The sequence below is a fragment of the Cyprinodon tularosa genome, unplaced genomic scaffold (genome assembly GCF_016077235.1).
Source record: "Cyprinodon tularosa strain WSP-4 unplaced genomic scaffold, ASM1607723v1 ctg310, whole genome shotgun sequence".
NCBI lineage: Eukaryota > Metazoa > Chordata > Actinopteri > Cyprinodontiformes > Cyprinodontidae > Cyprinodon > Cyprinodon tularosa.
Genome location: NW_024039020.1, coordinates 705,443 through 717,505, shown reverse-complemented (window position 1 = coordinate 717,505; position 12,063 = coordinate 705,443). Strand labels below are relative to the sequence as shown.

The 12,063-nt window shown below is 36.3% G+C and overlaps 1 protein-coding gene across 1 annotated transcript; it reads right to left on the bottom strand.

Annotated features, from left to right (window-relative positions):
* Positions 1 to 6,846: 6,846 nt before the first annotated feature.
* Positions 6,847 to 11,820, bottom strand: cldn11a (claudin 11a). The gene is made up of 3 exons (XM_038292329.1): positions 11,385 to 11,820; positions 11,089 to 11,253; positions 6,847 to 7,764 (listed from the first exon to the last, which is right to left on the bottom strand). Exons 1-3 carry the CDS (start codon positions 11,608 to 11,610, stop codon positions 7,496 to 7,498), a joined length of 660 nt encoding a protein of 219 aa, XP_038148257.1. The 5' UTR covers positions 11,611 to 11,820; the 3' UTR covers positions 6,847 to 7,495.
* Positions 11,821 to 12,063: the final 243 nt, after the last annotated feature.

Here is a 12,063-nt window from a genome sequence, read left to right as displayed (position 1 = left end):
ATCTCCGCTCTTTTTGCCCCATTGTCCCTCCGTCGTCGGACTAAACTCGCCCCCACTTCCTCATCGCCTCGGCCGTATGTAGACCCACAGCGTGTAGCCCAGACCACGCTTCAATACTGAGCATAATTTAAAAATGTCTGTGTGAAGCTTGCTGCAACACACTGCTGTGAGAGTATAACCAGGAAGCGCGGTAGGAGGGCAAAATAGGTTTAGCGGCACCGCAGCACGGGAGGGAGAATTACGCCCAGGAGTAAATGGATAAAAATAGACCGGAGGAAAAAAAAAACATGAATCGATTATCTTGCGGACGTGTCGATGCATCGGATCGTCGGCTTTTGGATCGATGCATCGATACAAAACGATTATTATTTACACCCCTAGTAACAACCATACTATGCATATTGCTTTAGGTTAATAGACTATAATAATTAGGTTATGGATGCTTCCAAAAAAAAAAACAAAGAAATTCCACCATGCTCCTCCTTTTTTTTCTTTTTCCTTTTTACTTGCCATTCCCAAAAGGCACAGAAAATGAAGAAAAACTACTAGTTCAGAGATTGAGGTTCTGAGAGCTGAGCAGGGGAATTTGAAGACCAGTAAAAGCCAAGTAGTGAGCAATAAATTACAAGAGCCATATATTACGTAATTGCACTGTTACAGATGTAAAAAAATGAAATAAAATAATTATAATGGAATTAAAAATCATTTTGAACCAAAATTCAGGCTACTGGTGGAGGAAAGAGGTGCAACATGTGATGTAAAATGAGTCTACTAAACCTCCTTTTAGTTTGCATGGATGCTGTACATTTCCAGACCATATCTGCCATCTCTTCATTGCACTCTCCATCTCTCTCATACATAAACATAAAAAAGGTTAACGGAGAAACTAGATTGGACAAATTCTTACAGATCCAAACCCAAATGGTCCACATTTCATGTAAAAACCAAGCGGAGGCAGCGCCATGAAGTGAAATGAATGAAAGTCTTATGTCTTTCTTAACTTTTGATCCATTTTCTGCTACAGATGTTATTTCAATAGGGACTTAATCTCACATAGAGCTCACTGACTGATCTTTCTTTTCACAAAACAACAACAAATCCCGTGTCTCCTGTATACAGGGGACATTGCAGGTGTAGTGACAGATAATTCTGTCATCAGCAAATAAGAATGCAATTTATAATTACAGAATTGCATAGTATATAATGCCGTAGCCTACAGTAATAAAATCTCCATTTGCTTCTAATCAACAAATGTAGTCATTTTGTGAAAAACTAGGTTGACTTGTTGACTGAGACTCCTACATCAAGTCTGGAGGATTCTTAAAATGTGTTTGTACCTGAGAGAGGATTAAAATAGGAGACAAATGGTGAATGCGAAAGATTCTTCTAAATCACTAGTACAAACGATTTAGGAAGGAATTTGTTCACATGAACGCTTCTTGCCCTTTGAAACTAGGTATGAAACACATGTAATAAAGAATTCAGCTAAAAAAATTTTCTAGTCTTTAGATGTGCAAAGCTAGTAGAAAATTACTCCGAAGGCTGTAAAACTTTGCTTTAAAAACTCTTCACAAAGTAATGAGACTTGGGAGCTGAAGATGGGTTTTTACATTTTATTTGTTCAAATCATTTTCAAAAGGTTATACATTTTCTTACATCTAACAATAATGATCTTGTTTTTGTTGACCTGTCACATAAATTCCTAAATAAATTCATGGAAAATGGTGGTTGTAATGTGACTTGATGGGGAGAACTGGTACAGTGTTTGAACAGTTTAGCAAAACACTGTACAGTAAATGATATAAGAATAAGAAAGCATGTAAATTCTTCAAAATGACATATAGGTTGAATAGTGTGACCAGTGAGTAACTTTTCTGATGCAGTACAAATAAAAACCTTTGCATATGGATACTGTATACTCAAGCAGAAATATCAAGAACAGTTTCTATCAGATGTTTTATTATAGGTTATACTGTATACGGTAATGCTGTCATATTTCGTCAATACAGAACAGCTAATTTGCTTAGTATCGTTCCATCAGAAGATTTCTTCTACCAGGAACAGCGTCCCTTTTCAGGTAATTCGCACTAAGCATGGTGATGACACAGCTGCAGTCACATGCATAACAGGAAGTTAATCTGACAAGGCGAAATGAATCACAGTTGGATGAGGTGCTCAGATCAGATGTGTGTTGGTGTCTGTTTATGTTTTCCTTTTAATCTGTGCTATGACTCACCAACCTTGATTTGGGTAAAGGACTGCACACACTGGGAACAGTTATCTCCAACTGTGTCTGTGTGTGGTTACCAGAAGAGAATGGGAGGTTCTCTGAGTGCGAGGGACAGATTATTCTGTCCTTATCTTAGTCAAGGCCACAGAGATAATTTTAGCAAAACACATATTTTCTTGTTGTTTCAGCTTGACTCCACATTGCTGATATACGCACAAACACCAATATATGGTAAGACAATCAGTCCGAGACCCTGAGCTGCAGCTGAACACTTATCACATGACATAGCACGTCACATTACCTCCTGTCTCACACATAGGGTGGCCATTTCTATAGCACCAAAAAGGAGGACATTGTGCGGCATATCAATAAATTACTACGGTGTACATAAGAATCGGGTAAAGTCACATTTATAGTACAATTCTTAGTAGTTTAAAGATGATGCTTGTGTAGTTGAATAGAACAAAATATTAAAGAGATGTAAAAAAAGAATTGGTTCCCAGCATTTGTATTTATTTAATACATTGTGGTGTTTAAAAACTATTTTTTGACACGATTAATTTGAGCAGAACTGCTGCAATTGATCATAAAGCAGTTGTATGGAAAATAAGCTTGAGGCAGAGAGAGAGCTAGAGAATAGGACAATACAAATGTCAAAAAGTGGCTGGAAAAGAGGAATTCGTGACATGGCTGCAGCCTGTCGAGAGTAAAGATGATTTCACCATGTTATCTATCTATCTATATATATATCTATATATATAGATATATAGATATATATATATATACACAAACTTGAGTCATGGAACTGTGCTTACAGCTCCTTTTTCATGTATACTAATAACTTGTGTACATGATACTTGTTGATGAAATTAAAATTATTTCTAATAGCATTAAAAGAGCATTAAAGTAGAGTTCCTCATTCCGGTATAAACCCTGTGAACGTTTAATTTAATATGACATATTAAAAAAAATCCCCATCATCATCCAGCAGATGTTCAGTTTCTGCCCAAATATTTTCTTTCTGTTGTGGATTTTTGTAACAGGAATAAACAGGATCATCCATAGTTTGTATGAACTATGTTTGTTCTCCGCTTCCAAACTCATCATCTCTTCATCCATTCCTGCAATAAGAATTTTTTGGTCTGTTGAAGCACCAATAGTCTGCATCCAGTTATTTAATTAATTGCTCTTAATTTTGGGAATATATACGAACTATGCTCTAATTTCTAGTAACCGACCTGTTTTTACTATAATTTAATTTGACAAACCGGGTCTTCTCTACATTCTTTATCCTGTTTGGTGCGATTGCAATTGCGGGTCTTGATCTGGACTGACGGGAGCGGAGCCAAAAAGAGCTCAGTTCCGTATTTTGACGGTGAAGGATGGAGAAGACGTACGTGGACAGAGACGTGCGAAGGAGTAGTGGAGGATGTGGAACAGCTCTCATTGATTTACATGACAGACAAGTACTCCGCACGACGTACTTGAGCGGAGCGGAGCACTGACGGAGTATGTGGAATCTGGGGGTAAAGGAGGGCAAATACACGTCCGGCTGGATGCGGCGCCGGACGCCGGACAGTGCAGTGAAAATCCGGACTGTCCACCCTAAAGCCGGACATCTGGCCACCCTGCTCACACATGCGTCACTTTCAGCCTGCTTGTGAAGTGATTTTTCATAACCATAAAAAGAATTAGTAAAATAAAGCTAAAAAAAAATGCACTCTGAGAAATTGTGCATTTAAAAACAACCCACTTTGAGTTTTTTGTTAACCAAGTGGAACTCTTGAATCAATATAGACAAAACCAGACTTGCTATTAAACAAGAGATGAAAAATTAGTTTTCTCAATACAATGACTGACTTTAGCAGGAGCTTTGGACCCAAGCCTCTCCACCATAACAAGTTGGCGACTCTCCAGAGAGGAAACATTAACTCACTCACACAAGATATTTTAAACAGCAAATTAAAGTTAAAAACCATAGCAACCGGGCAAAACCCACCAAACATGAGGAGATCTATCAATAGCTGCCAGTCTTTCTGCTAGGCTACAATGCTTTAAGCACTGGTCCATCAAGCTTCCCGTTTTTCATTATTTTGGATGTTTCTACGTTATAGACTTTCCAACCTGTATCACATGTAAAACCCACACATCCACCTACACACAGAGACCCATGCAGAGCTTATATGGTGGAATCAGACCAAACATGGTGTCCATGCAGGTATTTCGCCACTCTGCTTTTCAAATGCAGTGTTTACACCCTGATCCGCATCATCAAATAGGATCAAAGCTGATACCCCACTGATGGAAAAAATAAAATAAAATCAGCATAGAGACTGAATGGTTAGTGCTTCATTAGTGCAGGTTTGTGAATTTAAAATAGACATTTGTAAAATGAAAAATAATTACAAAAAAATAATATCACATATGCTGCTGTTTTTTCGGAGATATTAAAGATTATTTTTAGGTCATCCAGCGGTTACCTATCCCTCATTAAGCTCTGAATTTAATCAAAATCATCTACCTTTTCAGTGCTGCTTCATTTGTGCAGGTAAAACTGTTGTTTGTGCTGATTTGGTTTTTAAGAAAGAATCATTTTTATTTACAGCCGATGACACCTTGTAGCCTCACAGCTCTGAGGCCTGAATGAATGAAACTCAGCATAAATATATATTTAAAAGCGAACTGAATAGGATCCATCCATCCATCCATCCATCCATCCATCCATCCATCCATCCATCCATCCATCCATCCATCCATCCATCCATCCATCCATCACACTTATCCTAAGCGGGGTCGCGAGGGGTGCTGGTGCCATTCCCATCTGTCTGCGGGCGAGAGGTGGGGTACACCCTGGAGAGGTTGCCAGTTCATCGCAGTCCACAAAACTACCTATCCATTATAGATTTTTTAAGGTTTTGAATATATCTTTGGAGACTTATTTCTATGCATCCAGTATCCAGGTGATGACTATTAAAATGGTTCAAATGTGTGCTCGGAAAATTTTGATTTCTCTTATTTCATATATTGATGTATGCTTATTTACTCATTGAAAAAAGTTCAGTCTGCCTGTTTCATCTGGCCACACAATGCTTGAGTTTTGGATGTTTGTAGACAAGATATACTTATTCCCATAACAAGCCAGATATTATCTTAAGCTTTATTTATAACATGTTGCTGTTTAACCAAAGTGTCTGCAATTTGTTTTGTTTTATTGTAAGTAAGGGGGAACGAACACTGTCCAGATCAGAACAGGGCTGATTACCTTGCAATAAGGGCGGTATGAGGAACTGTCCCCCCCCCAACAAATGGTAATCTGAAATTATTGAAAACAGATTTGTATGGGTTCAGGGCATGTGCTTGTGGAGATTATCAGTCATCCAGGTCATACTCATTCCAAAAAAAATTTTTTTTTTAAACCACTGGACCTAATTTTGTTTTTGGAAGAGCTAAGGGCATGAAATGGACCCCGCCAAATGTGGGTAAGTTTTGTGACTAGCGAGCGAAACTATCAATCTACCTGCCACGTAAGCGGGTAGCCAGGGTCCGAAAATTAACTTGTTTACTCACCAGCCAAGTGGACTTGAAGGTAAAAATATTTATTGACCACGCATATTTTTACCAGCCAGAAAAATGAAATAATAATTTGCTCTCATATATTTTTAAGGAAAATTATTCTACTAAGGCATTATGTTAAATGCAAACAAAGTTACAGTGCAGCTAAAGGGAGATGTCCCAGGCCAAAGTGAGTTATAAAACTGACCCCCCATGCATACTGTAGTTGTCTCATGTTATTGCATTGGATTAACCTATATCTCTTTGAGAGCTGCTGTTGGGTGATTCCTGACACCCTCCTGGATTTTCCCGTTGATACCTCTTCAGATCTCTGATCTCCTGGTTCTGACTCTTGCACACGTCCTCGACACCGGCTCTGGCTTCGTCTTCTGGGATGGACTGAACTGTAAAACCAGGTTAGTAATTAACATCCTTTGCCAGATAGACGTGGTCACTAACCTGTGTTCTCCTACTGCATAGGTTACTTAGACGAAAACGCTTCCGTCTTAAATAAACATTTTGTGAAACCTAACTGTCTCTCCAACTTGAAACTGACCCCCTTGTTTTGAGTTTTACATATTCATGAAGAGATTATGAAGATATTAAATTGCACCTGCTTCTTTGCCAATACTACATATGCAATGGTGACGGTATAAGGAATGGTTAGTATTTTTTAATTCAATTCAATTCAATTCAGTTTATTTATATAGCACCAAATTCACAACACAAGTCATCTCAAGGCACTTTACAGTTCAACCAGATCATACAGTCAGATTGATTCAAAATTGTTTTAGGCTTACCTTAAACCAACTTCTGCCTGAAATCATAATCAGCATTAAATAAAATATTTAGGCCTGCAATTTTTGCATAGCTTTATCTCATTTGCATTTGTAAACAATTTTAAAAGTATAGATGACAGTGTTTTAGACTATATTTGAGTTCAGGTTAAATATATTAAAAAAATATTGGTTTCACAATTTACAGTAATGGAATAGGCTGTCGAAAAATATTTAATGCCAAACTGTTGTTAGTTAAATGCAAAACAGAAAAAATGCCTGAAAATATTTATTGTGACATTTAAAGTTTTTTTAATTATTAATTGACTGATACAATAAAAAGTTTTTACAGTGCAAAAAGTGATTCTTTTAGAGATAATTAAACACTGCTTTGTAAAACTTTGCTTAAGCATCTATGGTACAATGCAACTACCATAATTCATTAAAAAAAGCTGTGCTACATCGCTTGAATCCAATCCCTCACATTTGAATCATTAATACTGACAAAATCAACCTATGTACAATACACAAAAAAAAAAAAAATAGAATAAAATATCACAAAGATTAATGCTTTCAAAGCCATATTAGATCAAAAAATACAAAAATTATACTTAGGTTTAAAAGATATAACCCTGACAAAGATTTAAGATGTAATTCTTCTGTGCCCTAATGGCATCATAAGATTACATCTTTAGGGTACTTATTAAGCAATGCTCCTACAAATAAATGTAAAATGTCAATTTAAGTTGGAATTTCAGGAAAAAAAACATCACTCCTCAAAAAAATAGCTTTTAAATGTTGTATTCGGTTGTGTAATAACTCAAGTTTTCTGTGTCTGCTGTCCTTTACATTTTACATCCGACATGAATATCATGAATCTTTGTTTGATTTTGTGCAAATGTCTGTAAATAGAAATGTACACACAGGATCTCCATCCTTAGACATGGGCACTTTTGGCATGATTGTTGGAGGAGGCTGCTGGCTGGTTGACACCTCCCTGTTTGGAGTAGTAAAAGTGGTTGTTGTCCTGGTAGGTGCGAGACGAGGACGTAGAGGAATCTGACGAGCACATTAGCATCACGCCACCCAGTAAGCAAAAAACAGTGCCAACCCATCCGGTGAAGAGGGAGAAACCGAAATACATGAGGGGAACCTCGTTGTTGGCACCAATTGGAAACCAGATGGTTGGCACAATGGCACACAATGCTATGGAGGAAGACAAAAAAGGTACTTTGTTTAGAATCAAGCAATGCTGACAAATAAACTTTTAAGATCTTATGTTGTACAGTGGCAAAAAACTAAGTAAACCGAGGATGCAAAGCAGCAGATAAGCTTGAGGGTATAAAATAATGTACAAACAAATATGATTTTTTAAATGCACCTTTACTTGATAAAAATAAAGATGCTTGAATGTGAGAATCTACATTAAAAAGATGTATGTTTTTTGGGGGAAATATATATATATGCATATTTTTTGTACTTGTTTATGATATAGGAACAGATTTAAGATAGCTTTAGATAAATAGACAAAATAAAAAAGATAAAATTTGTTCTAGTACATTGTCACTAACTAAAGGAGTGCCCAAAGGCTCCGTTTTGGGGCCTCTACTATTTACTATCTATGTGAACAATGTTGGCCTGGATCTTATAGACACTAACTACCATTTTTATGCTGATGACATGGTTTTTTACAGTTTTGGAAAAAACCCTAGTGCGTGTGTCTCTACTTTACAAATAGCTTTTATTTTGGTTCAGCACAGGCTTTTAAAACTAGATCTTTCTTTAAATTCAAATAAAACTAAAATGATGTCATTTTCAAAAACAAAGACAAAATTGCAAAATAGCGATCCTCTTATCACCTTGGATGGGTCAGAGATAGAAAGGGTTCAATCTTTTAAATATTTAGGAATTTTAATTGATGAAAGTCTAAATTTTAAACCTCATGTCGAACAATTGATTAAGAAACTCAGACTGAAAATTGGCTTCTTCTTCAGGAATAGGCTTTGTTTCTCTTTTAATTCGAAGAAGAGACTGGTAGCTGCAACGTTTTTACCCATTCTGGACTATGGTGACCCAATCTATATCAATGCCCCAGATCAAGTTCTAACAATTTTAGACTCAGTTTACCATGCCTCTCTACGATTTATCACAAATTGTAAGCCTCGCACACACCACTCTGAACTTTAGATACGTGTGGGCTGGCCAGCATTAGAGACTCGTAGACTCACTCACTGGTATATGATGATTTATAAGGGTATTCTGCGTCTGCTCCCCTCATACCTCTGAGAGTACATTCAACCAAGAGCAGCTGGACTGTATTCTCTACGTTCTCAAGAGTCTTTGCTTCTGTCTGTATCTAGTGTCCGCACTGAAGCTGGAAAGACAGCTTTTCAGTACTCTGCCCCCACAGCATGGAACAATCTTCAGAAAGACTGGAAGTTGAAGGATTGGATTCCAATCAGACATTTTAAACGATTGCTCAAAGGTTTGGAAATGAGATCTATGGTTTGTAACTGTTTTATGAATTTTTAATTATAGATAGATGTAATTGTAAACTGTAATGTAATTTGTAATGTATTCTTTTGCCACTGTCTTGGCCAGGACTCCCTTGAAAAAGAGATTCTTTATCTCAATGGGACTTTTCCTGGTTAAATAACGGAATAAAAAAAAAAAGAAATATATACACTAAGAAATGTTTTGAATGTAAAACTTCTGCTGTAAAGTACTGTAAATGTATGTTACTTTCTTTTGCCAACTCCAGTTGATGTGTTTTTTCACTTAAGAAAACATTACCCTTTCACCTACTGTTTACCTAGCATATCAGCAAAGAACTGGTCATAAAGTTGGCATAAACATTAAAATTATATACAGTGCTAAAGGAATATTGTTGTTCAAATGTGATAGTTAAAATACAATTCAATAGTGTAGTTAAAATACTTTTTTTTTTTATCAGATCATTTTTAACACAGAAATGCATTGTGTAATTTTGCTCTTTACTTGTGTTGCAAAAAAGGCTGCTAAGTGGATGGATTCTTTCAAACATGAATCTTATACGTTTACCTGTAACTATTAGCTGTATCAATGACACTTTTGATAGCAAGATTACTCTAATCCAGTGGTTCTAGTCTTATCCAGTGTGTGGAGGTGGGGTGGGGGACTGACTGACCCAATTTGAGATACTTTGTATATTTACTTGAATTTACATTTCTTTGTTCAGCCCAAACTTTCCTGTAAACCAAAGAAAAAAAGCAACAAACTTTGGGAAGCAGTTCTGTATTCCATTTAATAATTTCCTAGTCAAACAAAAAAATATTCATGTTATCAGCTTACACTTCCTTCAACTATTTTATGCAACTATTATATATAGTTAAATAGTATTAACAAGAGTTTTTATGTTATTCTCTCACAATATTATAATATTCTCACGCAATAGTTTTTGAAAGAATATTTCACACAGTGTTGTACTGTATATTGGATATGAATTTTATTTCATATTTTAAATGTATTTTATCGACATTTCTTGATCTAATGAAGTTATCATAACGAGACGTTTGCAGGACTGAACCTAAAATAGGCATTCATATTAACCCATATACTACTTACTTAATCTAGGGTAATAATGATTGGGCTCAACATAGTTTGGTGCTTTAAGAATGGATTTTTATTTAAAACATTTCTTACTTAGTATAAAGGACAAACTTTTAACAGAACCCTGTTCTGACCCTGCGCTGTTTTTGTCCATATTTAATGAAGGATTAGGTTAGGAACATAACCAAAACAGGGTTCATTTTTTCCAGAGATGCATCAATTTGTTGGATTTGGAAATATTCTTCAGATCCGTCTTATATGTTTGATCATTTTAGTTTGTTTTTGGGGTAAATTATTCCTGCAAAACTAAGAATTTGATCAGATTTGGTCTACTTTAACAAACATATAAAGATTGGTGAAAGTTACTTTGATGAATACATGAGGATTACAAGCAACTTACTCTCAGTTGGAATAAAAAATATTACATTGAACAACGTTCACGATTGTTTCTCTTCTTTAGGTTATTTTTATTTGTTTAAAAAAAAGGAATACTAATCAGAGCTGACATATCTGGAACTCATTAGCTTACTGCTTCTTTATGCATGTTATACAAAAAACCTACACATGCTTTGTCTCTTTTTATGTCTCTTTTTATGGCACGCATTTGGAATTATCAGCTGGACTTATTTTTTGAGAAAAAGTAGGTGTTGGAAAACCAAAAATATTTGGGAACAGGTGTTTACTGTAAGTTGCTGTCCAAGAAAGCAGGCGGTGGAAAAATACTGTAGCAACAAATGCATAATTATAATCCCAGTAAAGTTGGCCGCTCAGGGAATTTCCATGTGGATCAGGACAAAAGCAGGGTGTGGTCAGAGGTAGGTGGATAGGAGGAATGTAATGGGGTGTTTTTAGGGTGGATATACAGATATGTTTATATTAGTACGGGTGATTATTTTCTTAATAACCACAGAAACATACAGATAAAATAATTTTGTCTCTCACCAACAATAATCATTAGCACTCCTCCAAAGACGACACGTTTGTTCTTGGAGCTCTGGGCTTCATTCCCAAGGCTGATGCAAGGCAAAGACATGACAAGGAGCCCCACTGCTGGGAGACCCAAGATAGATGCTATCACCATGAGGGCTCGAGTCGCCTGGATGTAGGCTGTGGAAGAAAATACTTCTGTTATATTTATTCATTTATTTATTCCAATTTATACTAAGCTAGTGTTATATGATCAAAAAATAAAGTTAGTGGTGGAATCAACAAAAATTGGAGACTTCACAAATGTTTACCTGGCAGCTCCAGGACCTGTGTATAGGCAGAGCAATGTGTGAGTGCTGTGGAGATGATGCACTCCTCCCAGGGTCCCTTGGAATTCAGCTCATCCATCTTTTTACAGGTATTCATACCATACTTACACCTGATCACCCAGTCACTAGTAGATGTGGCAATCATAATCCCAATCCATCCAAGGCTGCTGAGAAGAAAGCCACACAGCTGGAGACAAAAGTTGGCCATGGCAAAAAATTATGCGACAAAAACCCTGGTTCCAAGGCCACAGATTATTTGAAATTATGTTTTGGTAGATAAATATGCAGAATATTTAGGAAAAAGAATGGATCAACAGCTAATATTCCAATATAAAGGTTTAAATCCAGTTAAACGTGAGCTTCCCCCAGGATAGTCCACCAGATGGCTGCTACTGCAAACTTTAAAAAAAAAAAATCTAACTTTACCATGCATTTGAAGATTTTTAAGGAGTGCCTCAGTAAGAGAGAGAGAGAGAAAAAACTTTTATCCAATCAGAGAACATGATTAGAAAAACTTTTTTTCACTTATCTGAAACTGCCCTGCCCACTTTTTTTTTTTTTTTTTTTTTTGTAATAAATGATACATGCAGACTCACTATGCTGGTGGTTGAGCAACTAGACTGTTCAATAAGAGAAATGCCGCCATCTACAGGTTTCAACG